Source organism: Hypanus sabinus, chromosome 13 (assembly GCF_030144855.1).
Source record: "Hypanus sabinus isolate sHypSab1 chromosome 13, sHypSab1.hap1, whole genome shotgun sequence".
In the NCBI taxonomy this organism is placed as follows: domain Eukaryota; kingdom Metazoa; phylum Chordata; class Chondrichthyes; order Myliobatiformes; family Dasyatidae; genus Hypanus; species Hypanus sabinus.
In genome coordinates this window covers 35814761-35832079 of record NC_082718.1, presented here as the reverse complement: position 1 = coordinate 35832079, position 17319 = coordinate 35814761, and the positions used below count along the sequence as shown (strand labels likewise).

General features: G+C 44.5%; 1 protein-coding gene across 1 annotated transcript in view; it reads right to left on the bottom strand.

Annotated features, from left to right (window-relative positions):
* Positions 1–3004: 3004 nt before the first annotated feature.
* The window catches only part of alg12 (ALG12 alpha-1,6-mannosyltransferase), a 45888-nt gene continuing 31573 nt past the window's right edge, over positions 3005–17319 (bottom strand). Inside the window, exons 7-9 of the mRNA XM_059987451.1 lie at positions 16177–16346; positions 6031–6106; positions 3005–4166 (exon numbers count right to left, since the gene is read on the bottom strand). Of these exons, the coding sequence (XP_059843434.1) occupies positions 3917–4166; positions 6031–6106; positions 16177–16346 (496 nt within the window). The 3' untranslated portion in view covers positions 3005–3916. The remainder of the gene's footprint in view (positions 4167–6030; positions 6107–16176; positions 16347–17319) is intronic.

Below are 17319 nucleotides of genomic sequence, written 5' to 3'. Positions count from 1 at the left end.
TCTACAAGACATCTTCTTCAGGGAGAACTATGCTGAATTGTATCTGATTAATGAAGCAGAAACATTTTTAACTTGTATTTCCAACAGACGCTATTGTTTGAACCTTAGAATCCCTCTTCAAATAAAATTTTCAACCCCACCACCAGAAAACACAATACTTTATTTTCCTATGAAATAAATATGCTATCTACACACTTACAATAACTAGAATGACAAAATTGTGTTTCAAAAACCGTTAATATGTTCAGGAAATAGAAAAGTAATGTAAGATTACAGAAATATTCAAAGTTCAATGTACATTTATTATCTGTATGTATGCCATGTACAACCATAAAATTTAACTTCATCATGAAAGAAAGAACATTTTCCAAATATTGTTATTGAGACTTGAAATCTTCATTTCTGCATACTACATTTACCAATACCAATTTGAAATTAATGTTGAACATATTTGACTATTGGGCATAATTCATTTCACTATATTTAATTAAAGCATCCTCCACTAGGACCACAACCTAGTTGCGCATGTTTCAATGACCCAGAGAGCTAAGCTGGTTGGAGTCAGGGCTTTATGCTTTGACTCTTGGTGGCGTAACCCATGCCGAACAGGTCAAAGGGTAGAGGCCAGACTAAGAGTGGTCCACCGGTCCTCCACGGTTGGGGGTTCAGCTCAGAGCTAACAACCCTGACTGGTCAAACGAAACTGTTACAGAAGTAGCAATGAAGAAACCTTCCACATCTGAGTGGATGGCATTCCTGAGTCTCCACCTGGGACTTGCATGACTGACAGTAAACTGAAAGGAAGCTACTGACACAATGAAGGAAGCCATGGACGCCACCAAAGATGGTGGATCTTCATTGCTGACCTAGACATCATCAGCGTAACATGCCAAATAAGTTTAAGCATACTGAGGATAAATTTGATATTTCCAAGTTGCAATAAAAGATGGAAAAAAGATTATTATGTAGTCCATCACAATACTGTTAATCTTTCTGAAAATATTGTAGTCATAAAGTTTGACAAAATTAAACGGTTATGCAAATATGTAAAAGAGTAGCTAAGATATTTGTAAACTGTGTTCTATTGGAAGCAAGTTTAAAGTTTTCAGTAATTAAACTTGAAAATAACAGAAAATTCTGGAAACACTCAATGGTTCAGACCACAATCAAGAGAAAATCTGCACTTGCTGGAAATCCAAGCAATACATGCACAAAGCTGGAGGAACTGAGCAGGCCAGGCAGCATCTATGGAAAAAAGTACAGTCGACGTTTTGGGCCAAGACCCTTCAGCAGGAGCCGTCAGTGAAAAGAGAAATAGAGCCAACATTTCTGGTTGAAGAGCCTTTGTCAGCACTCGGAAGGGAAATGTTTTTGAAAGAGTAAAACCAGGATGACATGGGGATCAACTGTACAATGGGGTTATCTGGTCTATGACTGAACGGGAGCAGATAGAGAGCCAGAACGTAGACAGCAGATGAGGAGGGGTGATATGCAGAGAGCAGGAGGATTTCAGTGTGAGCATATTCTCTACTCCCAGAGCAACACAAGAATGCAAAAATAAAACACTAGTAAATATTATGAATGGACGACTGATACAGAGAGAAATCAAAGCACCTAAAGTTGTAGAATTCAATATTATGTCCAGATGATGGGATGCCATATTTCAAGCTTGCACTTGGCATCTTTATGACAGTGACGTTACACACACGATTCTGGTTAATTGGAATATATTAGGATCAGTACATTTTGGCCTAATTAACTGCTTCCACAATTAGCCGGTTTCATGGAAATGCTTAAAAAGAAATAAAAACACCAACTACCATTTAACTGAGTAACAAATTACGTATTTAAATGAAACACAGTACAAATTAGACTAACAATACTGCTACTGTACTATAACACTATGTATTAGTTCCTAATAGATCATTCATTGTACATCTTTTGATTGACTTTAAATGAACAATATCAGCAGATATTAAGTGTACATAATGGATGTCTTCAGACAATGCTATCAATGCTTTCATCCTCCAAATCTTCATTTTAGTTGTAACATTCAAGATGATTGTCGACAATTTTCAAATTTTTCATCGCTCCTAAATTATTGAAGTAGTGAAATCATTTCCCATTCACTCCCAGTCATGTCTAGCATCTCCAAGCCTGAATGCTTGAAATCGCATTGAGCAAAACAGTTCCAAGTTGTCTTACTGCTTATTTCTCGCCAACTATCAGTGATAAAGAAAATTGGCTGCTTTTTGAATACAAGCACATGCAACTGACACCATTTAGATTGCTCGCTCTAAGCACAGCATAGCATAGCGTCTAACAAGAGCATGCATCTGATCTAATTAGAAGCTGCTGGGCAACAATCTCCTGCCCTAATTAAGCGGCATAGTGCCCCAAATAAACAAAGGGAATCCCAGTTATTTTACTGAATTGCTTTCGTTCTTTAAGAGTTGTCCCAAATAAGCAGCTGCCCCGATTAACTAATGGCAGTCTATAAAAAAAATAATTCACTCATGTTCCTCACGAAATGATAATTTCTCCACTTCATCTGTATACAACTCTGGACTAGGCAGGGTGGTTGACCCACAACTGTTCCTGAAACAGCCTTACAAATCTTACAATTTTGGAACATAAGAAATGGGAAAAATCACAAAGTTGAGAAAATATGCAGATGCTGGAAATCCAAAGCAACACACACAAAATGCTGGAGAAACTCAGCAGGTCAGGCAGCATCCATGGAAAAGAGTGAACAGTCAACATCACAAGCTGAGACCCTTCATCGGCACTGAGGAGGGAGATGCACGAATAAAAACGTTGGGGAGGAGGGGAAAGAGGTTAGCTGGAAGATGGTAGGTGAAGCCTGGTAGGTGGGAAAGGTCAAGGGCTGGACAGAAAGAATCTGCTAAGAGAGAAGAGTGGAGCATAGAAGGAAGGGAAGTAGGAGCGGACCCAGGAGGAAGTAACAGGCAGGTGAGAAGAACAGAAACATCCATGCTCTTAGTAAAAATGAACAATTTTGTATTTATTTATAAAGTTCAGAAACAGGTACACTAGTGCAAGAATTTAAATTTTGAGTACATTTCAAGCCAATGACTAACAGCACTTTAATATTTATGTTCTACTAAAGTGAGAAGTTCTGACCAAAAATCTCTCTCTAAAACTTTAAAAGGACAGAAAACAGAATCAATTATGCATGAGTTGAAATAATAGCGTGACTAGAAATATCTGTTTTTGTTGTATTCAAGTAACTTCAGCCTGAAGTATGACCAGTTTAATCTGTACAACGGAGAACGAATATAATTTCTGGTCCACTAAAAGTTCTTATAACAATGGAGAACTGAAGTGATCTCATGTTTTCAATATTACTCATTGGACTAGTAGTTTGATTCATTATTCCTTTGCAGCAGATGAAATCAGAAACATGATTAAATAGTTATACTGTACAAATCACTTTGTCTTATTTGCAATATAATCAGGTACAACATGATTGCATAATTATCATTCGGTCTTGTGCAATATATCTGCACTTCTTAGAGATAAAAGTGATTGAAATGTCATTTCCATTGTCGCCCAGTTTTCTTTCCATTCACTTCAATGTTTGGAAAATTATGGCACACACTCAGGTAAAATTTTTGTCTCCGTTTTCTTCATTATGACATTGAGAAGGACATATTACATTTTTTAAATTCAAAAAAATTTGAAGGTGTAGAAACATCAAATAGTACTAGTAACAAATGAGCAATTTTTCTTTACCTTGGCATAAGTTAAGGAAGAACATCTTCACAACATCACACATTATTTCAGACTCCCAATTAGTGCTGTGAATTAAGATTTTGTTTGTAATAAATGACAGAATCAAAGGGAACTCACAGAATTGTGTTAGTCTTAATCACTGAGCAAAATGAGCTACATTTTATTTTATCTTTTTCTCATTAATGTGCGTGTGAATTTTTTCTAGTGCCACTAATTTTGTTTTGAGTTTAATGTAAAATGGAGGTAATCGAGAGATATTAAATCCAATCCCACTAAAGCCAGAAATATTGAATATTATCCTATGTGTGTTTCTGTACTGTGATACGTAATTTGGATCCATTTCCATTAGGTTGTGTGTGTATTCTTTGGTGCCAACTTCTCCTGGTTTAAGATCTTCCCTCTTGTCATACCTATCATAAAAAAAAAGAATTTTTACAGATAATACTAAAAACATATTTATTAAGCCAGTTTTTGAAATTCCTTATAAGATTTCTTGCCATGAACTTTTAGTTTTTTTTAGCAAAGCAGTTATGTCCTGATTATAAATGATAGAATCATTGAACAGCTGTGGCAGGGTTTGACAATTCTATGCAAACTCACATTGCACGTGGGTGGTCAACAGCTTAATGGTAAAAACAGTGAATTCTCCAGTTCGAGTCACACACATCTCCTGTGTTTCTCCCCCTCTTTCTGATCGATCCAGTCCTCTCCAGCCCTGTTACCTTGCTTCTTTCCCCACCCCACCTGGTTCCATCTGCCCATCTTCCACAAACTCAATCCACAGGGTCTCCTATATATTTTGCAGCTGATTCCATCTAACCAATATTCCACCCAGATCTGTTTCACCTATCACCTTTAGATTCCAGAATCTATAACCACTCATCATCTCCAACCCCTCACCTCATCTTTACCTTCACCTTTCCTTCCCACCACTCAACTCCATCTGCCTATGTGCAAAGTAAATTTATTATCAAAATACATATACGTCACTATATACAACCCTGAGATTAACTTCCTTGTGGGCACAATAAATCTGTACTAGAATAATAACCATAATAGAATCAATGAGAGACCACATCAACTAGGGTATTCAATCAGTGTGCAAAAGACAACAAACTGTGAGAATACAAAAATAAAGAAATAATAACAATTAACAGTAAATATCAAGAACATGAGATGAAGACTCCTTGAAAATGAGTCCACAGGTTGTGGGAAGATTTCAGTGATGGGGCAAGTGGAGTGAAGTTACCCCATTTGGTTCAAGAGCCCAATAGTTGAGGGGTAATAACTATACCTGAACCTGGTGGTGTGAATCCTGAGGATTTTGTACCTTCTTCGTGATGGCAGCAGTAAGAAGAAAACACGTCATGGTGGTGGGGGTCCCTGATGATGGATGCTGCTTTCCTACAACAATATTTTGTGTAGGTGTGTTCACTGCTTTGGGGGGGGGGGGGGGGGGCTTTACCTGCAATAGATTGGGCCATATCCACTACTTTTTGTAGGATTTGGTTCAAGGGCATTGGAGTTTCATACCAGCCTCTAATGCAGCCAGTCAATATACCCTCTGCTACACATCTGTAGAAGTTTGTCATAGCTTTCGATGTCATGCCAAACCTTCACAAAACTCCTAAGGAAGTAGAAATGCTACCGTGCTTTCTTCACAATTTCATTTATATGCTGGACCCAGGACAGGTCCTCTGAAATAATGACACTGAAGAATTTAAAATTGCCGACCCTCATCTGATCCCCCAATGAGGACTGGCTCATGGACTTCTGGTTTCCTCCTCCTGAAGTCAATAATCCACTCCTTGGTCTTGCTGATATTGAGTGAGAGGTTGTTATTGGGGCACCACTCAGCCAGATTTTCAATCTCCCTCCTACATTCCGATTCATCACCACGTTTGATTTGGCCTATGACAGTGGTGTCTTCAGCAAACTTGAATATGGCATTGGAGTGTGCTTAGCCACACTGTTGTAAGTGTAAAGCAAGTAAAGCAGGGGGCTAAACACATAGCCATGTGGTGCACCATGCATCTCTCTTCAACAGATTCAGTCCTCAAACCAGTTCTCAACCCAGAACATCGACCATCCCTTTGCCTTCATAGATGCCCCCTGATCTGCTGAGTTCTTAGAGCAATATGGTGTCTTTTTTTAAATCAATTTTATATCAACAGGAACATTACGTATTTGTTGAATAATAAACTGAAGTGCATCATTAAATACAAACACACATAAAATAAAAATGTACTGAAAATCCATTTAGAAATAACGTACCTCCAATTTTGGTTGAGTTCAAGAAACCGAGAAACACCGGTCTGAGCAGAAGCAACATCAATATGCACGGAAACAGCTGGACAGAGAGATAACGGTGAGAATGAAACTTAAGAAAATCTCCTCCATCGTGAAATGTCCATGAAGAAAATTTCAAAACAGTCATGAAATAAAATGCTGCTTTTGTGAAAACAGGCACAGTGGAATGAGAATGCTTGTGGAGATTCATGATATATATATGGACAATATCTGAAATACATCTTATGGAAATGTTTGTTTGATGAACTTCAATAAAAAAATAAATTACAAAAAAACAGAATTTTAAGAAATTGCTAAACCTAGTAATCAACGAAAAATAAAAAAATTATGGAATGCTGTGACCAGATGCTGGCTGTAGTGGTTTTGCAAGCAATCAAGTGTTAGGTTAACAAGGCTGGGAGTCTAACTGAATACTTGATATATGATGTGCAGATGAAAACTACTACTGACTGAGACTTAAGGAAAAGTATCTGTAGTTTTCACTGACAATGAAAACTACAACAGTACAAATGTGTTGACTGGTTGTAGGGTAGGTGAAAGACCATGAAGTACCTTTTTAAAGATGGCAAGAAAACGGAGCACATTGGTACCATTGCAACAAGGTGGATTAAATGGCTGGGAAACACACACAAAACGCTGGAGGAACTCATAAGGCCAGGCAGCATCAATAGAAAAAAAGCACAGTCGATGTTTCGGGCTGAGCCCCTTCGGCAGGACTGGAGAAAAAAAAAGATGAGTAGATTTGAAAAGTGAGGGAGGGGAGAGAGAAACACAAGGGATAGGTGAAACTGGTGGGGGGGGGAGTGGGTGAAATAAAGAGCTGGAAAGGTGGGGGGGGCATTACTGGACACAGTATATGACCCCAACAGACTCACAGGTGAAGTGTCGCCTCACCTGGAAGGACTATTTGGGGCCCTGAATGGTAGTGAGGGAGGAGGTGTAATGTGTTCAGGGCTCCCTCTGTGGCTACCTGTATATCGGTGGGACCTGACGTAGACTGGGAGACCCGTTTTGCCGAACACCTATGCTCCGTCTGACAGAAGAAGCAGGATCTCCCAATGGCCACCCATTTTAATTCCACTTCCCATTCCCATTCCGATATATCAATCCATGGCCTCCTTGACTGTTGTGATGAGTCCACACTCAGGTTGCAGGAACAACACCTTATATTCTGTCTAGCAGCTTCCAACCTGATGGAAGGAACATCAATTTCTCCAATTTGCAGTAATGGCACCCCTCCCCCCTCTCCTTCACCATTCCCCTCTTCCCCTCTCTCACCTTATCTCAGGGGTGGGCAAACTTTTTGACTTGTGGGCCACAAAGGGTTCTAAAATTTGACAGGGGGGCCGGACCAGCAGCAGATGGACGGAGTGTTTTGGTAATACACCTCATAAGAGAAAATAAAATATCATGGGATATGTAGAAAACATGTGCTTTAATTTCAATTGAAAATGAACAAAAGCATTACAACAAAATATCTGTCTTTGAAGTCCCATGATATTTAGCTATTTATTGAAATGACTTTTAAAACACTGAAAAATAAATGAATAAAATACAGCTTTTTTAATAGTAACAGTTATTATTTTAAAGCAATGAAAATTCTGTTATCCTTCAAGATATTATCATCATCACTCTCCTCCTGACTGTCTTTATTTCAAAAACGGTAGGAGATGCAGGTCTACTTGTCCTGCTCCTTCTTATTAAATTGTCCCCTGTGCCAAAACTCAACAACGACCAGCACAAAGACAGAACAGTGACAGCGGGCCAGTATGCGGAGCGCGTTATTTGATCTGGAGCGCATTTTTTATTTTGAGAACGTACGTGCACCTGCGCACTACTCATGTCCATCACTTAACAGAAATGACATGTAACATGTAAAGCTTATTGAAAAAAATATTTTCAAATGCATTTTTTACATAACACAATGAAGAAACTTATTTTTAATTTCAGTGGGAACAGTGTTGTTGGTCTCCCTTTTTAGCCAGCGCATCAAAGTCTGGATTTAGTTTTGTTGTGGCGATTCTCAGCATGGATCTGAGGTGTTGGTCAGTTAACTTGGATCTGTGGCTGGCTTTGTTGATGTTCATGATGCTGAACGCCTGTTCACACAAATAGGTCGAGCCGAACAAAGAGTAAAGCGCAAATATGGAGTAATACGCTGCACCTCAACAAAGGTCAATGTGTAGCGGTGTGCCACATGCAGCGCTAAAATTACGACACGGATTCGGTAACTGCAGTCGAAGAAAAAAACTTTATTCGAAATCCCCAGCCTCACATTTAAGGCTCCCTCATTCTGCCCCCCATGGCGCAGAGGCTCCAAAGCTCTGTGCTCACAAATCCCCGCAGGCTATCTCCCTTAGCCGGAACGCTGGCTAATGGTGAGCCGGTTCGGATGTGCCAGGAAATGGGTCGCCACAAATGTATATAGAGTGAGTCATCTATTGGGAAAACGCCAGAATTGTGGGGAAAAAACATTAACAAGGTTTATTAATATAATTTCATCAAGTTCTGCGGGCCGGATTAAAAAGCATATGGCCCGCGGGCCGCAGTTTGCCCATGCCTGTCTTATCTCCTTGCCTGCCCATCATCCTTTTCTTTCTTCCATGGCCTTCTGTTCCCGCCCATCAGACTCCCAATTCTCCAGCCCTGTACCTCTTTCACCAATCAACTTGCCAGCTCTTTACTTCATCCACACCCTCCCCCAGTTTCACCTATCACCTGGTGTTTCTCTCTTCCCCTCCCCCACCTTTTAAATCTACTCCTCATCTTTTTTTCTCCAGTCCTGCCAAAGGGCTTCAGCCCGAAATATCAACAGTTCTCTTTTCCATAGATGCTGCCTGGCCTGCTGAGTTCCTCCAGCATTTTGTGTGTATTCCTTGGATTTCCAGCATCTGCTGATTTTCTCCTGTTTGTAAATAGCTGGGACCTGGTGAATTAACTGCAAATTATCAAGATTCAGTATACCTGATAAAGTTAACAACTGCACCAAGATAGATCATGTCGTCGTGACCGCAAGGGAGGACATCAGAAGAGTATTCCAGCACAGTCAAATATTTACAGAATAAAGACATTTCTCTACAAATTTGGCAATGTAAGCTTTAACTCATACAATCATTATATCACTGAGTCAAAGTAACTGGCCGTAAAAGTACTTGGCTCTCTTCCTGTGATTGGGAAATCAAAATAAATAAACCTAAGAAAACTTGCACTGATTCGCACTTGGGCACCATTACTGCTCCACAGCAGACTGGCGCTCATTGGGGGGGTGCATGGTTAGCGCGGGGCTATTACAGCTGCGATGCCAGAGGTCAGAGTTCAATCCCGGCGTCCTCTCGAAGGAGTAGGCCCTCCAGTGGAACCTGTGGGTTTCCTCCAGATGCACCAGTTTCCTCCCATAGTTCTACAGTTAGTTCAGCAGGTCAATTGATCATTATAAATTGTCCTACGGTTAGGGTTAAATTCTGGGTGCTAGAGGCGCGGTTCAAAGGGCTGGAAGGGCCTATTCCACGCTACATCTCTAAATAAATAAAATAAAACCGTAAACAATTCCACTGGTAGCCTTCATCTTAAAGACAGAGCTACAAAAACAAAATGATTTGAATGCTAGATGGTGTTCGCAGCATACTATTAAAGCATGAGCAACTACTGGAGATTCCTAATAAGGAAGGAAAACATTAAAAAAAGTATAGTAGTGTGGCGGCTCTTTTCCTAGCGTATGCGAACCGACTCACAATTAGATAGCCTACGGGGGTTTGCGAGCACAGAGCTTTGGAGCCTCTTCGCCATGGGGGGCCGGTTGACAGAGGCTTAAAAGTGAGGCTGAAGTTTTCGAATAAAGTTTTTCCTTCGACTGCAGTTACCGACTCCGTGTCGTAATTTTAGCGCTGTTTGTAGCACACCGCTACAATTGGTGACCCCGACGGTCCAAACGATTTTTGGACCAGAAATGACCGACGCCGCCTCTGTTCATGCGGTTTCGTTGAAACTGCCGGGTTTCTGGACACAGCGCCCGGACCTATGGTTCCAGCAAGCCGAAGCCCAATTCCACGTTCGCCGGATCACCTCAGAAGACACCCGCTACTACTACGTGGTGGGCTCCCTCGACCAGGACACAGCGGCCCAGGTCGCGGAGTTCGTACAGTCGCCCCCGGCAGACGGCAAGTACACGGAATTCAAAGCCCTGCTCCTCAGGACTTTCGGACTCTCACGGCGCGAGCGGGCTGCCCGTTTACTGCACCTGGATGGCTTGGGCGACAGACCTCCATCGGCTTTAATGAACGAGATGTTGTCTCTGGCCGAGGGACACACAGGCCTCATGTTTGAGCAGGCATTCCTGGAGCAGCTGCCCGAGGACATACGCCTGCTGCTGTCCGACGCGGATTTCAGTGACCCCCGGAAGGTGGCAGCCCGGGCGGACTTGCTGTGGAACGCCAAAAAGGTGAGCGGGGCGCCCATCGCACGGATCTCCCAGCCCCACTCCCGGCAGCAAACCAGTCCAGGCCCGGCCGCAGAGCCCACTAACCCCCGGCCCAATGACCACTGGTGCTTCTACCACCAGCGGTGGGGCGCAGAAGCCCGCCGTTGCCGCCCGCCCTGCAAGTTCCCGGGAAACGCCAGGGCCAGCCGCCGCTGATGGCTACGGCGGCTGGCCATCGGGATAGCCTCCTGTATGTGTGGGATAGCAGGTCGGGACGCCGCTTTTTGGTCGATACTGGGGCTGAGGTCAGCGTTTTACCTCCGACAAGTTACGACACTCGCAGCAGGGCACCGGGTCCCCCCCTGAGGGCCGTGAATGGCAGCACAGTAAGGACCTATGGCACCCGTCAGGTGCAGCTACAGTTCGGCCCCAGCCAGTTCACGTGGGACTTCACACTGGCCGCCGTAGCCCAACCGCTTCTGGGTGCGGATTTTTTGCGAGCTCACAGCCTGCTGGTTGACCTGCCCAGGAAGAGACTGGTACACGCCGAGACCTTTCAGACGTTCTCCCTGGGCGCGGCCCAGTTGCCAGCCCCTCACCTCGGCTCCATCACGCTGTCCGACAACGACTTCACCAGGGTCCTGGCGGAGTTCCCATCGGTTCTGGCACCGCAGTTCACAGCAGCCATGCCCAGGCACGGCGTACAGCACCACATCCTGACACAGGGACCACCCCTCCATGCCCGTGCTCGGCGGCTTCCCCCGGACAAGCTCCGACTGGCGAAGGAGGAGTTCCAGAGAATGGAGGAATTGGGGATCATCCGGCGGTCCGACAGCCCCTGGGCTTCCCCCCTGCACATGGTGCCCAAAGCGACGGGGGGCTGGAGACCGTGCGGCGACTACCGCAGGCTGAACGAGGCTACCACACCGGACCGCTACCCTGTGCCGCACATTCAGGACTTTGCGGCAAACCTGCACGGCGCCCGGATCTTCTCCAAGGTCGACCTTGTCCGAGGGTACCATCAAATCCCGATGCATCCTGACGACGTCCCCAAGACGGCTCTCATCACCCCGTTTGGCCTCTTCGAGTTCCTCCGCATGCCGTTCGGCCTGAAGAATGCCGCACAGACGTTCCAGCGGTTAATGGACGCGGTGGGACGGGACCTGGACTTCGCGTTCATCTATTTGGATGACATCCTCATAGCCAGCAGCAGTCGTCAGGAGCATCTGTCCCACCTCCGTCAACTCTGCGCCCGACTGAGTGAGTACGGTCTTACAATCAACCCTGCCAAATGCCAGTTCGGACTTGATACCATTGACTTCCTGGGCCACAGGATTACTAAAGACGGGGCAACCCCTCTGCCCGCTAAGGTAGATGCGGTCCGCCACTTCCCCCGACCCACCACGGTCAAAGGCCTTCAGGAATTCGTAGGTATGGTCAATTTCTACCGCCGCTTCCTCCCTTCAGCTGCCCGGATCATGCGCCCCCTGTTCGCCCTGATGTCGGGTCCGAGCAAGGACATTACCTGGGACGAGGAGTCCGCCGCCGCTTTCGTTCAAACGAAGGAAGCTTTGGCTGACGCCGCAATGCTAGTACATCCCAGAATGGACACCCCTACCGCCCTCACAGTGGACGCATCAAACACGGCAGTCGGTGGGGTGCTGGAGCAGCTCATCGCAGGTCGCTGGCAACCCCTGGCGTTTTTCAGCAAACACCTGCGGCCACCCGAGCTCAAGTACAGTGCTTTTGACCGGGAACTGTTGGCGCTCTACCTGGCAATCCGGCATTTCAGGTACTTCCTAGAAGGTCGGCCCTTCACCGCGTTCACGGACCACAAACCGATTACCTTTGCGTTTACGAAGGCATCCGACCCCTGGTCATCCCGCCAGCAACGCCACCTGTCCTACATCTCTGAATACACAACGGATGTCCGGCACGTCTCGGGTAAGGACAATGTCGTGGCGGATGCGCTCTCTCGCCCTACCGTTCATGCCCTTTCCCAAGGGGTAGACTTTGAGGCACTGGCAGAGGCACAGCAGGTAGATGAGGAGATTCCGAGTTACAGGACTGCAGTCTCTGGTTTGCAGCTCCAGGACTTCCCCGTGGGCCCAGGTGAGAGGACCCTACTCTGTGACGTCGCCACCAACCAGCCCCGTCCGGTCGTCCCCGCAGCCTGGCGGCGACGTGTTTTCGACTCCATTCATAACTTGGCGCATCCCTCCATCCGGACAACTGTCCGGATGGTTTCCAGCAGGTTCGTTTGGCACGGACTCCGCAAACAGGTCAGTGAATGGGCCAGGACGTGCATGCACTGCCAGACGGCCAAGGTTCAGCGGCACACCAAAGCCCCACCGCAGCAGTTCCATCCCGCCCACCGGCGTTTCGACCACATTCATGTGGATATCGTGGGCCCCCTGCCAGTGTCGCGCGGAGCGCGTTACCTCCTGACTATCGTGGACCGGTTCACAAGATGGCCAGAGGCGGTCCCGCTCACCGACACCACCTCCGAATCTTGCGCCCGAGCCCTGATCGCCACCTGGATATCCCGCTTTGGTGTACCAGCCCACATTACCTCCGACAGAGGCGCCCAGTTCACCTCCAGCCTGTGGTCAGCTATGGCCAGCCTTTTGGGGACTCAGCTGCACCACACCACTGCCTACCACCCACAGTCGAACGGGCTAGTGGAGCGTTTCCACCGTCACCTGAAGTCGGCCCTCATGGCCCGCCTGCGAGGAGCCAACTGGGCGGACGAGCTTCCCTGGGTCCTTCTCGGCATCCGCACAGCGCCCAAGGACGACCTGCACGCCTCGTCGGCCGAGTTGGTATACGGCGCGCCCCTGGCCGTCCCCGGGGAGTTCCTACCAGCCCCGAGGGGGCAAGAGGAAGAACCCGCTGCAGTCCTGGGCAGACTTCGCGAGAAGCTCGGTAACCTGGCCCCCATACCCACTTCACAGCATGGGCGGCACCCGACCTGCGTACCCAAAGACCTACGGAACTGTAAGTTTGTGTTTGTACGAAGGGGCGGGCATCGGCCACCGCTGCAGCGGCCATACGAGGGGCCGTTTACGGTGCTCCGGAACAACGGGTCCACGTTCGTGCTGGACGTTGGGGGGAAGGAGGAGGTTTTCACGGTGGACCGCCTCAAGCCGGCCCATGTGGACCTGGCGCAACCGGCCGAGTTTCCGGCGCCTCGGCGCAGAGGCCGACCTCCCAAGCAGGTTCTGGCCCTGGCTGTGGACATTGGGGGGTGTATCGCCGGTTCTGGGGGGGGGTTATGTGGCGGCTCTTTTCCTAGCGTATGCGAACCGACTCACAATTAGATAGCCTACGGGGGTTTGCGAGCACAGAGCTTTGGAGCCTCTTCGCCATGGGGGGCCGGTTGACAGAGGCTTAAAAGTGAGGCTGAAGTTTTCGAATAAAGTTTTTCCTTCGACTGCAGTTACCGACTCCGTGTCGTAATTTTAGCGCTGTTTGTAGCACACCGCTACAGTAGTGTATATATTTTAGTAATCCATAATAAATCACACAAAAATGCTAAAATTAATTAATAGAATTCTGCAATGTTGTGACAGGTGTCCAATGAGACTCATTCCAGAATCTGCAAAACCTAAAGATAAGATAAGAATACAAGGCTTGATCAGGACTGATCAAGGATCTTGACCCGAAATGTCGACTGTTTACTCTTTTCCCTGGACACTTGCTGACCTGCTGAGTTTTGCATGTGTTGCTTTGGATTTCCAGCATCTGTGTATGTTCTGTATTGTTGCTAACCCTTATAATAATGGAAATGTAAGTATGCAAGCAAATGTAATCCAGCACTTAGTTTGCCTTCTCTACCATGGTCTAACTCCTAGTAACAACAAACACACATAACTTGTGTCTGAAAAGATTACACTAAATGCTGGTTAGAGATTATTCTCACACAATACATGATAGCATTTACACTGGCATCAATTCAAGGAAATGAGGCCTTTTTCTGCTGGCTAATGTTTGTTTTCCAGTACAGTGTAACACAAAAACAAAGAACAGCAAGCACTGCATTATTAGCATAGTTTTAACTCGAACTACTAAAATGCTAATATAAACATTATTTTAAAGTAGTAATTAAATTTTAAAGCTTAGAGCTTCTAACTTATATGCAGTGCATCAACCAATTATTTCCTATTTTAGTCCTGAAATGTTACGTTAACTGCAAATGTTTCCATCCAGACCCCACTGTACTTTGAAAACAAGGCATGAATTAATCATCAGCTGTAAAGTGAGAACTGAGGAAGAGGAGAATTAGTCACACCCTCACCTCATGACAGCCCTGCTTTACTATGGCAAATGTAAATGTGAAAATTCATCTAATTTTACAGTATTTTAAAATTAACACTTCCACCAGATTATGGTTCTTAGTTATGTGAACAAAACAGTTACTACCAGTGCACAGCAACAGCCCACAGACAGCAAATCAATAAAAACCTGATCTTGTAGTATTTCAAAAGAGGAACATTGCTATTTAAATGTCTTTAATGGATAAAAAGACCCTTTATTTACTTTTTGATTCTGAAAATCACTAACAACTTAATAATTTATCCATATCAATCCAAGCAAAACACCCTCAGATTCCAAGTGAAGCTTGAATCCAGGAACATGCAGTTCAATTGCAGTTGGGAGCTTTATTGTCATTGCTAAGGACAAGGAGATTTCAGTGCTACTCTATTCAGTACAAAACAGCATACTGCAATTCAGTTACTAAAGACACAATGATGAAATTTAAAATAACATCTGAGTTATTTAGAATGATATGTGAGTTTCAACTGAATTAAAAACCAACAACTCTAAAAATAAAAGTAATAGTGGTTGCCGCATTCAAGTTTTTTTTTGTGGAAGCTATGCCTCTATTCTCTATCTGCACTGTCTTGTGTTGTGTGTTTATTATGGTAACTAGTCACGTGAGAGAGAGATGTGGTAAAAGCGAAGGGAATGTGTATCCGTGCTTTGTTCTGGGTAGTTTGGAGCTGGGGCAGACGGCTGTCATACAGTATCTTTTCATTGAATGCTTAATTCAGTTTAGTTACACTTAATTATGCCTAAGTTTCATTGCTTCAAGATTGTATGCTTTGCTGGTTGTTGATGAAAGAGTGAATACAGTTCTTCAACTTTTGGAACGCTATTACTGCAGTGATCGGAGGGCAAGGATAACAATCCACACTAGGTCGCCAGCTGTGGCAATTGGTTCACCAGAATGGCCGCTAAAAGTATTGCTCATGCCCGTGTTATAAAATACCATGATTAAGTATAAAATAGCTTCAAGAATTATAGCCAAGACTTAAAAAAGTTCCAATGAAGGGTCTCAGCCTAAAATGTCAACTGTTATTTCCACTCCATAGATTCTGCCTGATCTGCTGAATTCCTCAGCTGCTCCAATTCAGAGGCAAGGATACTACTAAATGAATCAAGATAATTATCCATGCAGTATATTTAACTAGTTCTAATAAGTAGAACATTTTAAAAAAGCCAAATAAGTGCACAGTTCTTGTTGTTAATGTAACAGCAATCAAACTGCAGTCAGGTAATATCTTATGCCAAGATCATCAATGTCAGGTACCCCAACAAAATGTAACAATAATAGTAAAAGAGCAACTAATTGGAACTGAATAGCATTACCAATGGATTTTAAAACAAGACAACTGTAAAATGTCACAGACCTGTTGTTGGAGGCACCATCTCATGTAGTTTTTGCATAGCAACTCCACCTGGGTAGTTATGGTGGGATACATATAGCAACGACCCAGTGTAGCAGACATTTGCTATGAAATGTGCAATCACAGCAAAGAAACCCAATTTATAAAACAGCGATTTGTGGTAGTTGATCATTCTGTGCAAGTAAAGAAACAAGATAGTCATTAGTGATGTTAAATCAGCAAAAATCATATTTAGGAATGTGGGTTCTGGGGGTCTGTCTTAAAATCCAATTGAATCATACGTTCAGTACAACACGGGTAAAGCCCTCCCAGACACTGAGCACATCTACATGGGAGGTGGTGTCCGTTATCAGAGATTCCCACCACGCACCATGCTTTTTTTTGCTGCTGCCCACAGGTAGAAGGCACAAGAGTCACAGGACCTCACACCACTAGATTCAGGAACAGTTACTATCCCTCATCCATCAGGCTCTTGAATACATGGAGATAACTACACTCACTTGCCCATTATTGAAGTGTTCCCGCAACCAATGATCTCATTTTAAGAACTCTTTTATCTCACGTCCTTGTTGTTTATTGTTATTTATTTATATTTGCATTTGCACAGTATGTTGTCTTCCGAATTCTGGCTGATCTTTCACTGATCCTGTTATAGTTACTATTCTACTGATTGGCTGAGAATGCCCACAAGAAAATGTGTCTCATGGTGACATATGTACTTTGATAATGAAATTTACTTTGAATTTTGAACGTCATCATTACTTCAAACTCCTCTTAGCCCTTCTGATTCACATTCTCTGATACTCACTCAAATCTTGAACATTTCTACTGATCAAATATCTATAACAGGAGAGGGAAGTTCCAGGAATCCATCATCATCGATAGGATGCAAAACTGGGCTGAGAAGTGGCAGATGGAGTTCAACCCAGATAGGTGTGAGATGGTTCATTTTGTTATGTCAAATATGATGACAGAATATAGAATGGTAAGACTCTTGACAGTGTGGAGGATCAGAGGGATCTTGGGGTCTGAGTCCACAGGACACTCAAAGCAGCTCTGCAGGTTGACTGTTGTTAAGAAGGCATATGGTGCCTTCATCAACGGGGAATTGAGTAAGAACTGAGAGGTAACATTGCAGCTATATAG